The sequence below is a fragment of the Melanostigma gelatinosum genome (genome assembly GCF_949748355.1).
Source record: "Melanostigma gelatinosum genome assembly, chromosome: 19".
NCBI classification, from domain to species: Eukaryota; Metazoa; Chordata; class Actinopteri; order Perciformes; family Zoarcidae; genus Melanostigma; species Melanostigma gelatinosum.
The window spans coordinates 22464129-22480032 of NC_136652.1; the positions used below are offsets into that span (position 1 = coordinate 22464129).

Here is a 15904-nt window from a genome sequence, read left to right on the forward strand (position 1 = left end):
AATATAAATAAATAGACGATGCATTCATAAACATACGTTCTCATTTTCTACAGAATTTGTGCCAAATTACATCGTTTTGTATTCTGAGAAAATGTATTGGTAATTATTTCAGATTAAATATGAATGTAAAACATGAGCTTATTTTCCAGTGATATATAATGTTATTGTAGTGCCTACAATAACAAAGATAGAACATCATCTACATTATTGAGTTTATTGAATCATTTCTAAAGAATAAAAATCACACTTTCTATTTCTGTTCAGTTCCTCTCTCCGTCCAGCAGGTGGCGGTGTCGCGCTCTCTGACACGATAATAAAAACAGTAGAAGAAGACACTTCCGGGTGGTTTGTTTTGGTTCTGTTGCCCAGTTAGTCGTTAGCAGTTAGCTTCCAGCTAACCATGTCGGCTACAGAGGACGACACCGAGCTGCGGGACCTCCTGATCCAGAACCTGGAGAACAACGGAGTCCTCAACAAGCTGAAGGTCCGGAACACTCGGTCAAAAGTACCGTTAACTGGCGATGCTAGGCTAGGCTAATGTTAGCTCAACGGGTTAGCATGGAGCTACATCCAGGCCCAGAGTTTTGATCATTTGAAGCTGAAAGTTCAAGTTTTGGTCTTAAACATTGAAAAACACATCAATGTATTAAAATTAAAATAAGTGAATGAAAAGGTTTTTCTGTTGAACATCATTTTCATTAATTTCTGGAATTGTTTTGAATAAAATGTTTATTTAAATTTTTCACTTTCATGTATATTTTGATATTTGAGGTCTTCTATTTTCATCTGGCGTGGCATCAGCTGAGGGCCGTGCATCATGAGTGACAGCATAACAAAGAAGGCTGAGGACCTTCCTCAACCATGTTGCCTTCAGGTAACGTAGGGACCGCGAGAATTGTGACAACACTTTCTATACTCCATATTCACGTGAATGCAGTGGAACCAGCAACTGGTTGGATTCATCTTTGGTCCCTATATCAGGTCGGACGACCGATTCGCCTCCACCAGAGTTCCCTCTGGCTTCGCCCTGCCCAGACGTACTTCACCATCTTTCGGGTCCTATCGCACAAACTCACGCTCCACCTCCCCGACGGCCCTCACTTTCATTGTTTCACTGTGTTTGCGTCACCCTCTCACTCGCGTTAGACCCCCTGACCAGGGGAGTCACAGACCCGAGTGGAATCCCCCACGGATCCGTTTACCTCTCAGCGGTTTCACACCGTCTTCACTTTCCCTTCAGGTACTTGTTGACTGTCGGTCTTGTGCCGGTATTTAGCCGTAGATGGAGTTTACCGCCCACTTTGGGCTGCATTCCCAAACAATCCGACTCCGAGAAGACCGGACCCCGGCGCCACACCGGGCAAGCGGTCTTCCGTATGCCACATTTCCCCAATCGTCCCCGTCGGCTTATTGCTCTTATGCTGCGATTCGTGCCAAGTAGAGTCTGAAACACAACTTTGTCACCGCCGTCAATCTTTTTACTGCATTCACGTGAATATGGTCTATAGAAAGTGTTGAGTCATAATTCTCGCGGTGCCCACGTTACCTGAAGGCAACGTGGTCGAGGACGGTCCTCAGTCTTCTTTGTTGCACTGTCACTAATTATGCCACGCCCCTCTCAGCTGATGCCACGCCCCCGCGCCAGATCGGGGACAAAAGTCTGAAAGTGAAAATATAAGAGCTCAAATATCAAAACACATGAAAGTGAAAAATGAAAATAAATATTTCATTCAAAACAATTCCAGAACATTTAGAATTTTTTTTAAAACTTTGATGCATGTTTCAATGTTTCAAACGATCAAAACTCGTGTTGTGGATGAAGCTCCATAATAAAGTAAATAACCAACACGTCAATAATTATAATACTATGATTTTATGTATATTGTTCTATGTAATAAATACTTTTATCTTTAGTACTTTCAGTATACCTTGATGCTGATACTTTTGTACTTAAGTAAGATCCTGAATACAGTACTTGTACTTCAGAGTATTTCTACACTGTGGTATTAGTACTTTTACTTAGTACTTCTCTCATGAATCATCATTTCTTTTATAAATCAGAGAAACAAAACAATACGAGTTTAAACGACTGCTGACCGTCCGAATAAAGAGATTTATTTAGAGCTTTAAGTTTTACTTTACTGGACTGGAAGAAGTTTCTTTGAAGGTATTTTAAGAAGTATTGTGTGAAAAAACTACACTTGATGACGGTCCGTGTGTTTGTTGTTGACCGTTAAACTGAACTGATCTGAACTTCTTCGTTGGTGGTTGGTCTGTGTTCCTCCTGCAGGCAGAGATGAGGGCAGCAGTGTTCCTGGCCATGGAGGAGCAGGACAAGCTGGAGGTGAAGGTTCATGTTTCTGTTTGGAGATAAATTAAATATCACGATTGATCGTCGTTCAATAGAATCATGATGTCGTGATGATGTCATGGTGACATCACGATGGGAACAAACTGACTCTTTCATCTCAATAAAGTACTTTTCACGAGTGACGAGTTTAATGTGGAACCACCACGTGGTTCCACATTAAACTCTGTATCCATGGTGATGTGATGAAGATCCACACCCTGATGTTTCACTTTATCTTCTGTTTCTCTCAGAACAAGAGTCCTTTGATCAACGAGAACCTGAAGAAGTGTCTGAACAGCAGAGACGGTGAGTCGCTGATCGTTCATCTGATGAACCTGCTCAGTGGAGCGTTCACTTGTACTTCCTGTTTGTCACCACATGGGGGAGCTGTGATCCTGCAAACAGCAGCAACTTCTTCTTCTCTGGTATAATTTAAAGGTAGAAACATTCAGATTGTTGTTTTACAGCAAACATGCAACACGTTGACTCGTTGAATCTTCTCTCCGTTTCTTTAATATGAATATTTCATGTAAAGGTGAAAGTGAACATAATATTTGTATTCATGGAGAAAACAATCAATAATGAGTGATTCTGACTTCTGGTCCCAGTAGAATCAGATCATCAGTCAAATCAAATCCTCCACATCTGATTGGACGGCTGAGAGTGGGCGGGGTCAGTGTAACGTTAACCATCAGAGTGTAAATAAAGTGTTACTGACTCAGTAGAACATGTGTTTCTAGTCTCTGATCATGTTTCATTGTAAACAACCAATCAGAGGAGAGCAAGCAACGTTAGCAGCAACGTTAGCAGCACCGCTAACGGCTAACCAACGGAGGTTCACGTCAGTTACATTATGATGCCTTCAGGCTCTGCTCAGTGAACATGAGTACTGGCATTATATGATAACATTGTTTGAAGGAGATGTTTTCACATGAATATGAAACAGATATTAGAGATGAATTATGAGTCGTCCCTCTGCAGGACGTCTGGTGGCCGGTCTCATCGTGGACTTCCTGCAGGTCTTCAACCTGGACTTCAGCCTGGCGGTGTTCCAGCCGGAGATCAACTCGGTGAGTCGGTGAGGACCGGGAGACCAGAGTCTGAGTCAGGGTTTGGTCTCAGGGTCTGGTCTCTGTCTCACTGTCTTCTGTCCTCTGTCCTCCAAACAGCTCAACAGTCTGGACAGTCGGGACCTGGTCTGCAGAGATCTGTGTCTGTCAGAGTCCGAGGTGAACAGGAACTGTCCTCTGCTGCTGGAGCTGGTGAGAGGACGACACAAACCCTCTGAGGTGAGACATGAGGACATGAATCTGTCTGTCTATGTGTCTACTGTTGAAGCTCAGAGTCACAGTACTACTACTGCTACTACTACTAGTACGACTACTGCTACTACTACTAGTACTACTACTGCTACCACTACTAGTACTACTACTGCTACTACTACTAGTACGACTACTGCTACTACTACTAGTACTACTACTGCTACTACTACTAGTACGACTACTGCTACTACTACTAGTACGACTACTGCTACCACTACTAGTACTACTACTGCTACTACTACTAGTACTACTACTACTAGTACTACTACTGCTACTACTACTAGTACTGATACTACTACTAGTACTACTACTGCTACTACTACTGCTACTACTGCTACTACTACTTGTACTACTACTGCTACCACTACTAGTACTACTACTGCTACTACTAGTACTACTACTGCTACCACTACCAGTACTACTACTGCTACTACTACTAGTACTACTACTAGTACTACTACTGCTACCACTACTAGTACTACTACTACTAGTACTACTACTGCTACTACTACTAGTACTGCTACTACTACTAGTACTACTACTGCTACTACTACTAGTACTGCTGCTACTACTACTTGTACTACTACTGCTACCACTACTAGTACTACTACTGCTACTACTAGTACTACTACTGCTACCACTACCAGTACTACTACTACTACTACTGCTACCACTACCAGTACTACTACTACTACTACTACTGCTACCACTACTAGTACTACTACTGCTACCACTACGAGTACTACTACTCTACTACTACTAGTACTACTACTGCTACCACTACTAGTACTGCTACCACTACTAGTACTACTACTACTACTACCACTACTAGTACTACTACTGCTAGTACTACTACTAATACTACTAGAAAGTAGAAGTAGTAGCTTGTTTAATGTTTTCTTCTTCTATCGTGTTTTTATGTCTTTTCGTAGGAACCGTCTCAGAAACAGATCTCAGTCACTCGGAAGAAGTTTGACTTCTATGACAAGGTGAGCGTCACACCTGTGTGTGTGTGATGTCATCGGTTTCTGGCCAATCACAGCCTGCTCTGTTGAGGTTGATGTGTTGTCGTCCTTCAGGACGGGAGCGGCTCGGTTAGAAGAGAAGATCTGAAGAACGTCTTCACAGATCTGTTCCCCAGTCTGAACAAGTAGGACACACGCACGCACACACACACACGTACGCACGCGCACACACACACACACACACACACACACTCACACTCACACTCACACACACTTGCTCGTTGCTGCCTCAGCGGACCAATGAATTGAATGTTTATTTAGATTAAAAACATGTTGTGAATAATCTGTTTATTGGAATTGTTTGAATCACACGAGTCCCGAGTGTAATGTAATGTAATAATAATATAATATAATATAATGTAATGTAATGTAATGTAATAATAATATAATATAATGAAATGGAGTGTAATGTAATAATAATATAATATAATATAATGTAATATAATGTAATGTAATAATGATATAATATAATGTAATGTAATGGAGTGTAATGTAATAATAATATAATATAATGTAATATAATGTAATGTAATAATGATATAATATAATGTAATGTAATGGAGTGTAATGTAATAATAATATAATATAATGTAATATAATGTAATGTAATAATAATATAATATAATATAATGTAATATAATGTAATGTAATAATGATATAATATAATGTAATGTAATGAGTGTAATGTAATAATAATATAATGTAATGAGTGTAGTGTAGTGTAGTGTAGTGTGGTGTGATGTGATATCCTGATGTTTATCTGATTCTGTGAACAAACTTTAAACACAAGTCATGAAGAAGTTTAGAATTAAAATGTTTCAGCCCTGATAGTTTCTTCTCTGCTCATGAGATGCAACGATGACATACGAGTCATTATTATTTTATTATTATATGTATTATACATTATATATATTAGATATTATGTATTATTGTATATATTACTATATTATATATATTATATATCATTATATAAATGAGTGAATACGTGTTCTGCAGGAACATGTTGGAGCGCTTCATCACTGATGAGCTCAGAGCTGCAGACCAGAGCTTCTCCACCAGTAAGAATACACATCCTGTCAATCATATCTGATGTTTACATATCTCAGTTTCACGTGAGGAATAACAACATAAGATAATGTCCTATAATTACCTGTTTCATGTGCTTTGTTTCTCAGCTGTAGACTTCCAGGTGTTTGTGGGATTCTACAAGCGCCTCTTCTCCCAGTGCAGAGCTGTGGTGAGTTCACAGGCAGTCAGAATTTAAAGAGCTCAAACTGTCCTCAGCAATGAGTTCATGTGACGTCCTTCTTCTTCAGGTGGTTCAGGACTCTGAAGGTGTTCTTCCTGAGGAGAAGATCAGCTCCGTCAGTAAGGTGAGTTTACTTCACCTGGAGAAGGTCTGAAAGATCTCTGTGCTTCACCAAGGATGAGTAAAACACCCCATCCTCCTGTTCCCCCTCAGGCCAACACCGTTAGCATCGTTAGCACCGTTAGCACCGTTAGCTATGAGCCGCTGGCTCTCCGTCGCCATGTTGAGAGCTGTTTAGAGACAATCTAAATGCTTCCGTTCTCAGATTAATGCACCGTCCATCTTTTTTTCTTCCACTTTATTGAAAACAGTAGTTCAAATAAGCATCTATCGAACTTAATATTAGTTAACGAATTACTTAAGTATTATTTAGTGCCACACATATTACGGTAATCAGCGTTGCATAACATCACAGGGTTAGTGTCAGTACTTCATTTATAACATCACAGGTTTAATGTCAGTACTTCACTTATAACATCACAGGTTTATGTCAGTACTTCACTTATAATTTCACAGGTTTATGTCAGTACTTCACTTATAATTTCACAGGTTTAATGTCAGTACTTCACTTATAACATCACAGGTTTAATGTCAGTACTTCATTGATAACATCACAGGTTTAATGTCAGTACTTCACTTATAACATCACAGGTTTAATGTCAGTACTTCACTTATAACATCACAGGTTTATGTCAGTACTTGACTTATATCATCACAGGTTTATGTCAGTACTTCACTTATAATATCACAGGTTTAATGTCAGTACTTCACTTATAACATCACAGGTTTAATGTCAGTACTTCATTGATAACATCACAGGTTTAATGTCAGTACTTCACTTATAACATCACAGGTTTAATGTCAGTACTTCATTGATAACATCACAGGTTTAATGTCAGTACTTCATTGATAAATCACAGGTTTAATGTCAGTACTTCACTTATAACATCACAGGTTTATGTCAGTACTTCACTTATAACATCACAGGTTTAATGTCAGTACTTCATTGATAACATCACAGGTTTAATGTCAGTACTTCACTTATAACATCACAGGTTTATGTCAGTACTTCACTTATAACATCACAGGTTTAATGTCAGTACTTCATTGATAACATCACAGGTTTAATGTCAGTACTTCACTTATAACATCACAGGTTTAATGTCAGTACTTCATTGATAACATCACAGGTTTAATGTCAGTACTTCATTGATAACATCACAGGTTTAATGTCAGTACTTCACTTATAACATCACAGGTTTAATGTCAGTACTTCATTGATAACATCACAGGTTTAATGTCAGTACTTCATTGATAACATCACAGGTTTAATGTCAGTACTTCACTTATAACATCACAGGTTTATGTCAGTACTTCACTTATAACATCACAGGTTTATGTCAGTACTTCACTTATAACATCACAGGTTTAATGTCAGTACTTCATTGATAACATCACAGGTTTAATGTCAGTACTTCACTTATAACATCACAGGTTTAATGTCAGTACTTCATTGATAACATCACAGGTTTAATGTCAGTACTTCATTGATAACATCACAGGTTTAATGTCAGTACTTCATTGATAACATCACAGGTTTAATGTCAGTACTTCACTTATAACATCACAGGTTTAATGTCAGTACTTCATTGATAACATCACAGGTTTAATGTCAGTACTTCATTGATAACATCACAGGTTTAATGTCAGTACTTCATTTATAACATCACAGGTTTATGTCAGTACTTCATTTATAACATCACAGGTTTAATGTCGGTACTTCACTTATAACATCACAGGTTTAATGTCAGTACTTCATTTATAACATCACAGGTTTAATGTCAGTACTTCATTTCTAACATCACAGGTTTATGTCAGTACTTAATTTATAACATCACAGGTTTAATGTCAGTACTTCATTTATAACATCACAGGGTTAATGTCAGTACTTCACTTCTGACATCACAGGTTTAATGTCAGTACTTCATTTATAATATCACAGGTTTATTGTCAGTACTTCACTTCTAACATCACAGGTTTATGTCAGTTCTTCATTTATAACATCACAGGTTTAGTGTCAGTACTTCACTTCTAACATCACAGGTTTAGTGTCAGTACTTCACTTCTAACATCACATGTTTAATGTCACTACTTCATTTATAACATCACAGGTTTAATGTCAGTACTTAATTTATAACATCACATGTTTTATGTCAGTACTTAATTTATAACATCACAGCTGTAATGTCAGTACTTCATTTATGACATCACAGGTTTAGTGTCAGTACTTCACTTCTAACATCACATGTTTAATGTCAGTACTTCATTCATAACATCACAGGTTTAATGTCAGTACTTCATTCATAACATCACAGGTTGATGTCAGTACTTCATTCATAACATCACATTTTTAGTGTCAGTACTTAACTTCTAACATCACAGGTTTATGTCTGTACTTCACTTCTAACATCAGTTGTAGTGTCAGTACTTCACTTCTAACATCACAGGTTTAATGTCAGTACTTCATTTATAACATCACAGGTTTAATGTCAGTACTTCACTTATAACATCACAGGTTTAATGTCAGTACTTCATTTATAACATCACAGGTTTAATGTCAGTCCTTCATTTATAACATCAGGTTTATGTCAGTACTTCATTCATAACATCACAGGTTTATGTCAGTACTTCATTCATAACATCACAGGTTTATGTCAGTACTTCATTTATAACATTACAGGTTTAATGTCAGTACTTCTGGTCTCTAATTTCTCTGTGTCCTCAGGACCTGGACTCTGTGGTGTCTCTGAGTCAAGGAGAACTCCAGCATTCTGGATCCAGACTCGGTGAGGCGTCCCACAACAGGACCCCCTCGGTGGGCCTTGAGAGGGAGCATCTAGACCTGGACCTGGAGGTGGAGGAGGACCATGAGGACGGGGATTCGTTCTTTGACGACCCGCTGCCCAAACCACAGAAGACCTACGGCTGGTGAGGACATGTTATCTTTGACCTGTCTCACCAGAGGGAACACCGGACCTCATCTCACTGTAGTCAGCTGTGATTGGATGAGTTCAGTCTGACCAGACTGTCTCAACATGAACACTAGAAACACTTGAAAGATTGTGAGGAGCTAGTTAGCTTAGCTTAGCGGAAAGACTCTAAAATAAACGTATCTCTGCTACAGCAGATTAAATCCCTGTTTCCTGTCTGTCCTCTGAGCTTGTCTTACCTGTCCCTTTTATTTTACAGTCCTTACACTGTCATGTCTGTCTTTGTCTGTCTTTTGTCCCTACTTTGTCTTTAATGTCCTTATATTTCTCCTGTACTGCCTCTTCCTGTGTCCTTATGTCCTACCTACCTCACCTGTCCTCCTTACCTGTCCCTCTAACCTCACTTGACCTCCCTACCTGTCCTTCTGTCTTTACCTGTCCTCTCTACCTGTCCTCCTTACCTTCCCATACCTGAGTGTCCCCCCTCCTCACCTTGCAGTGACGTCCCCCTGAGGGAGGCGTGTCTCTCTGTCCCGGTTGTGTCCCCCATGAGGAGAGACAGAAGCCTCAGCGAGTGAGTGTTTACGTCCACATGACCTTTGGACAGACGTAGTCTGAACACTTAACGTCTTCAGTACTCATCAGACGGGTTTAAATACTTCTACCTCTGTTTGGTAGTACTTAGATCTATACTGAAGTAAGCGTAGCAATACTACAACATGAAATACTCTGTTTCATAATATTTATCAGCAACATGTACTTCAAGTGTCACAAGTAGAAGTATTCATTATGCAGAATACCCCTTTTATTACCAGTATTATTATTATTATTATAAACTGTGATGTCATCAGCTAACGTGTGATGTCATCGGGAGGCTGAATCCAAAGCTGCTCAGCTGACCGTGTGATGTAAACCGTGTTTGACTTTGTGGGAGATCAGTGAGACGTCTCAGAGGACAAGTGCAACCGAGTCAGACCTCATCAAAGATTCATGATCTCTGAGGACGAAGTGGGTCAAACAGTCAGCGGCTCCACTCAACTGTCCCCGAGAGACGTTTGATCCCGGCCGCGTTCTGCATGAGTGGACACGGTCCTGGTCCTCTGTCTCTGAGTGGACACGGTCCTGGTCCTCTGTCTCTGAGAGGACACGGTCCTGGTCCTCTGTCTCTGTGAGGACAGGGTCCTTGTCCTCTGTCTCTGTGAGGACACGGTCCTTGTCCTCTGTCTCTGTGAGGACACGGTCCTGGTCATCTGTCTCTGCGAGGACATGGTCCTGGTCCTCTGTCTCTGAGAGGACACGGTCCTGGTCCTCTGTCTCTGTGAGGACACGGTCCTGGTCCTCTGTCTCTGAGAGGACACGGTCATCTGTCTCTGAGAGGACAAGGTCCTTGTCCTCTGTCTCTGTGAGGACATGGTCCTGGTCCTCTGTCTCTGAGAGGACACGGTCCTTGTCCTCTGTCTCTGTGAGGACACGGCCCTTGTCCTCTGTCTCTGAGAGGACACGGTCCTGGTCCTCTGTCTCTGAGAGGACAATGTCCTGGTCCTCTGTCTCTGCGAGGACACGGTCCTGGTCCTGTGAGGACGTTTCATAGAGAATGTGAGGAACATATTTGGAACGTAAGGACGTTCATTAGAAGTGGACTTTTTCTACAGAAACCATGTTTGTGGAAAGCGAGGACGAGACTTTCATCATCATTGTCCCTTATTGTCTTTGTCCACTCTGTCTCTGTCTCTCTGGTCTCAGTCTATCTGTCCTACCTGCTGAGGATCATCGCTCTGAGCTCAGGTGAGCTTCAGGCATCAAACACACATCCATAAAGGACAAAGACAGTTTTCACTGTGACTGCATAGAAACAAGCAAAGCATCATGGGAACTGTAGTTCTAAAAGGCAGAGCCTGATAAGACTAAACATTGATATTGAATTTCCCATGTTGCACTGTCAATACATTTTATTATTTATTACTAGGTAACAATAAATGAAGAGTTAAATGACCTCATGCAAGTGTTGATCAGTATTTATTGGAATACTCTGTGTCCGCGTGTCTTTATTCAAGTAGAAGTCCTTCCATGGGGACTCAGATCCATTCGTCTGTTTGTCGTGTCCCTCTTGACCTCAGTCTTCATCCTGTATTCTAGGAAGGTGGAGTCCTCCGGGACCAGAGGGAGTCCAGCAGGGTCCCTGTCAGAGACCCCGAGACCAGGACCAGGACCAGGAGGAGGAAGCAGCACCTCAGAGCAGAGCCACAGCAGGAACGGTCAGTTCAACTCTTCAACAGTAACGTTAATGTTAAACTGTATTTCAGTCAGCAACACGACCACGAAGCTTCATGCAAACGATGCACGATGATGTCGTCAACATGCAAATGAGCATAGAAGCGGCTGTTGGAGCTAACGTTAGCTTAAACGGTGATTCACTACAGTCTGAGGAGGAGGGCGACTAAATGTTTGTCCTGAGGGTAAACTACAATGTGAAGGGTTTCTCCTCTGGAGAGCAGGAGTATACTGTGTATAAAACACCAGTGGAGCAGGATGAACCTCTGGTTGCTGTGTTTGGTCCTGCAGGAGCCTCCAGAGGGTTCAGAGACTCAAAGGCCCCCAACGATAAAACCGGATCTCTACATTTAGGTATGATTCAAACCACCACAGCTAAGTTTGTTTACGCCACAAAACAAGTAGAAGAAACCAGCAAGTAAACATCGGCAACCATCGCCTTTTAAATGCTTCTCTGTATTTTTACGTTTTCCAGCTTTTATTGTGAAAGGTAAGCAGGAAGCAGTGGATCTGATCTGAGCTGCAAAAGCTCAGAAAAATCGACCTCGATCCGAAATAAATATTAGGCCGCTTCATCGCGACCTGATATTTGAGTTCTGTGTGAAAGTATTTATGACAAAAACAACAGCTGGAAAATCACAAAAATATAACAACTTAAACTATAAATAGAGTTTGAATTACATCTGGAGCCACTTTGAACATAACCACGACTTGTTTCTGTTAGTAAGAGAAGAGTGTCGTCTGCAAAGAGTTGCATCGTTTGATCTTTTCTGGGGATTCACAATGTTTCTTTTTTCAAACGTTTCACAGACGACGACGTCGAATACGACGACGACTTCAACAGGTGAGACCGACTGTGTTTAACTCTTCTTCTGTGGTTTCTGTGGTTTCTGTGGTTTGTGTTCATGTGCTGTAAAATAAACTGTGACGTATAATTAACTCTGCAGGTTTATTTAGCAGAACAGATTGATGTTGATGTGTTTGTTGCAGCCATCGGTCGGACTTCTCGAAGAGCGAGCTCAGTATCAGGGAGGAGATCGAGGAAGTCTCCATCGAGGGGCCCGACGTCAGCGACAAGGTGAGCCCGCTTCCTCCCGCTTCCTCCTGCTTCCTCCCGCTCTCTCCGACCTCCTCCCTGCTCTCTCTCGCTTCCTCCCACTTCCTCCCTGCTCTCTCCCGCTCTCTCCCGCTTCCTCCCTGCTCTCTCTCGCTTCCTCCCACTTCCTCCCTGCTCTCTCCCGCTCCCTCCCGCTCTCTCCGGCTTCCTCCCTGCTCTCTCCCGCTTCCTCCCGCTTCCTCCCACTTCCTCCCTGCTCTCTCCCGCTTCCTCCCTGCTCCCTCCCGCTCTCTCACGCTCTCTCCCGCTTCCTCCCTGCTCTCTCTCGCTTCCTCCCTGCTCCCTCCCGCTTCCTCCCGCTCTCTCCGGCTTCCTCCCTGCTCTCTCTCGCTTCCTCCCGCTTCCTCCCACTTCCTCCCTGCTCTCTCCCGCTTCCTCCCTGCTCCCTCCCGCTCTCTCCGGCTTCCTCCCTGCTCTCTCCCGCTTCCTCCCGCTCTCTCCCGCTTCCTCCCTGCTCTCTCCCGCTACCTCCCGCTCTCTCCGACTTCCTCCCGCTCTCTCCGACTTCCTCCCTGCTCTCTCCCGCTTCCTGCTGCTCTCTCCCACTTCCTCCTGTCGTGGCAAAGTGACGAGGACAGAGGGTCAACTGGAGTTGCCAACCAGCGGGTAGTGTTTTAATAAGAACAAGCCAACATCAACAAGTTCAGCATATTGAAAACTACTCCCAATGCACTGTTCTTCACAGATCACTCTTATAGTCAAAATTCACGCCCCCTTTTGCTACGTTCCACCAATCAAACCAGTCTGTTGAATCAAGGGTCAGAACACAGCTCCATGTACGGACTTTTTGTCTGGCCCTCATTGTCATTTCCCAAAAACGATGCTGAGAACCAGAATAACACGTTATGTAACTTGTGTTCAGTTCAATTCGAGTTCAATTCACAGTTATATGATGATTTTCTTCAACACTCCCTGCTCTCTCCCACTTCCTCCCTGCTCTCTCCCGCTTCCTGCCGCTCTCTCCCGCTTCCTCCCTGCTCTCTCCCACTTCCTCCCTGATCTCTCCCACTTCCTCCCGCTCTCTCCCACTTCCTCCCTGCTCTCTCCCGCTTCCTCCCTGCTCTCTCCCGCTTCCTCCCTGTTCTCTCCCGCTTCCTCCCTGCTCTCTCCCACTTCCTCCCACTCTCTCCAACTTCCTCCCGCTCTCTCCCACTTCCTCCCTGCTCTCTCCCGCTTCCTCCCTGCTCTCTCCCGCTTCCTCCCTGCTGTCTCCCGCTTCCTCCCTGCTCTCTCCCGCTTCCTGCTGCTCTCTCCCACTTCCTCCCTGCTCTCTCCCACTTCCTCCCTGCTCTCTCCCGCTTCCTGCTGCTCTCTCCCGCTTCCTCCCTGCTCTCTCCCACTTCCTCCCTGCTCTCTCCCGCTTCCTCCCTGCTGTCTCCCGCTTCCTCCCTGCTCTCTCCCGCTTCCTCCCTGCTCTCTCCCGCTTCCTCCCTGTTCTCTCCCGCTTCCTCCCTGCTCTCTCCCACTTCCTCCCGCTCTCTCCCACTTCCTCCCTGCTCTCTCCTGCTTCCTCCCTGCTGTCTCCCACTGTCTCCCGCTTCCTCCCTGCTGTCTCCCGCTTCCTCCCTGCTGTCTCCCGCTTCCTCCCTGCTGTCTCCCGCTTCCTCCCTGCTCTCTCCCGCTTCCTCCCTGCTCTCTCCCTGCTCTCTCCCGCTTCCTGTCGCTCTCACCCGCTTCCTCCCTGCTGTCTCCCACTTCCTCCCTGCTCTCTCCCACTTCCTCCCTGCTCTCTCCTGCTTCCTCCCTGCTCTCTCCCACTTCCTCCTACTCTCTCCAACTTCCTCCCTGCTCTCTCCCACTTCCTCCCTGCTCTCTCCCACTTCCTCCCTGCTCTCTCCCGCTTCCTCCCTGTTCTCTCCCGCTTCCTCCCTGTTCTCTCCCCCTTCCTCCCTGCTCTCTCCCGCTTCCTGCCGCTCTATCCAACTTCCTCCCTGCTCTCTCCCGCTTCCTCCCTGCTCTCTCCCGCTTCCTCCCTGCTCTCTCCCACTTCCTCCCCGCTCTCTCCCACTTCCTCCCTGCTCTCTCCCACTTCCTCCCTGTTCTCTCCCGCTTCCTGCCGCTCTCTCCCACTTCCTCCCTGCTCTCTCCCGCTTCCTGCCGCTCTCTCCCGCTTCCTCCTTGCTCTCTCCCGCTTCTTGCCGCTCTCTCCGGCTTCCTCCCTGCTCTCTCCCGCTTCCTCCCTGATCTCTCCCACTTCCTCCCGCTCTCTCCCACTTCCTCCCTGCTCTCTCCAACTTCCTCCCACTTCCTCCCTGCTCTCTCCCGCTTCCTCCCTGCTCTCTCCCGCTTCCTCCCTGCTCTCTCCAACTTCCTCCCGCTCTCTCCCACTTCCTCCCTGCTCTCTCCAACTTCCTCCCGCTCTCTCCCACTTCCTCCCTGCTCTCTCCCGCTTCCTCCCTGCTCTCTCCCGCTTCCTCCCTGCTGTCTCCCACTGTCTCCCACTTCCTCCCTGCTGTCTCCCGCTTCCTCCCTGCTGTCTCCCGCTTCCTCCCTGCTCTCTCCCTGCTCTCTCCCACTTCCTCCCGCTCTCTCCCACTTCCTCCCTGCTGTCTCCCGCTTCCTCCCTGCTCCCTCCCGCTCCCTCCCGCTTCCTCCCTGCTGTCTCCCGCTTCCTCCCTGCTCCCTCCCGCTCCCTCCCGCTTCCTCCCTGCTGTCTCCCGCTTCCTCCCTGCTCTCTCCAACTTCCTCCCGCTCTCTCCCACTTCCTCCCTGCTCTCTCCCGCTTCCTCCCTGCTGTCTCCCGCTTCCTCCCTGCTGTCTCCCGCTTCCTCCCTGCTCCCTCCCGCTTCCTCCCGCTCCCTCTCTCCAGCGTGTACTGTCTCTTTAAAGCTGCATCCTGGCCTCATGTTGCTGTTTCTTCTACAGTTTGATGAAAGCACTCAGGACCTGAGCGTCTCTCAGCTCAGTCAGAGTCACGGAGCCGACTACATGGAGGAGGTGGCCTGAGCCTCCCATCATGCACCTCTCCCTTCTCCTCCGTATTGAAGTGTGTAGGCCTTCTAATAATAAATGGATTTGTATTTCACGTCTTGTGTCTCTGTGAGGTTGTTGAAGGGTGAACGTAGGTTTGATGTGACGTTTCTAATCTTAGATAATAGAAAGAAGTCTGGAGGACTTTATGAAAACATGAACTGAATTCAACAGCAGCGTTATCATTTTCCACTCATCAGTTTAAATTTAAATGCAAAAATCTGTTTTGTAATTTCTTTCACCCAGAAGTGTGACGTTATGAAACTTGTCTAATTATATTTGCATAAGTTTCAGACGCATTTCATTCTCTTTGATCTCAGGCGCCTCAAAATGTTTCCTCAATCTAAAACAACTCATTTCATTTCTGAATTATGCTCATTGTGCAGGAACTAAAGATATGTAAAACATATTGAAAAGCATTTATGTTGATGATTGACACTCCCCTGATTTAATGTCGTCATGACAGCAGCCGGTGCAAAACCCGAAGAGCTGCATTAGACACGGAGCACGTAGTTTCTCTACCGTGTGACAGCATTTTATGTGTGTTTAG

General features: G+C 44.5%; 1 protein-coding gene across 2 annotated transcripts; it reads left to right on the forward strand.

Annotated features, from left to right (window-relative positions):
* Window positions 1-346: 346 nt before the first annotated feature.
* cep43 (centrosomal protein 43) lies at window positions 347-15409 on the forward strand. 2 transcript variants are annotated; one of them, XM_079290722.1, is made up of 18 exons: window positions 347-484; window positions 2291-2344; window positions 2602-2656; window positions 3332-3420; window positions 3520-3639; window positions 4605-4661; window positions 4752-4822; window positions 5694-5755; window positions 5873-5934; window positions 6014-6070; window positions 8792-8994; window positions 9496-9570; window positions 10740-10781; window positions 11133-11251; window positions 11559-11621; window positions 12078-12111; window positions 12258-12345; window positions 15250-15409. In XM_079290722.1, exons 1-18 carry the CDS (start codon window positions 401-403, stop codon window positions 15328-15330), a joined length of 1416 nt encoding a protein of 471 aa, XP_079146848.1. In that variant the 5' UTR covers window positions 347-400; the 3' UTR covers window positions 15331-15409. The 2 variants fall into 2 exon arrangements, with proteins under 2 accessions (XP_079146848.1, XP_079146849.1); XM_079290723.1 differs by lacking the exon at window positions 9496-9570.
* Window positions 15410-15904: the final 495 nt, after the last annotated feature.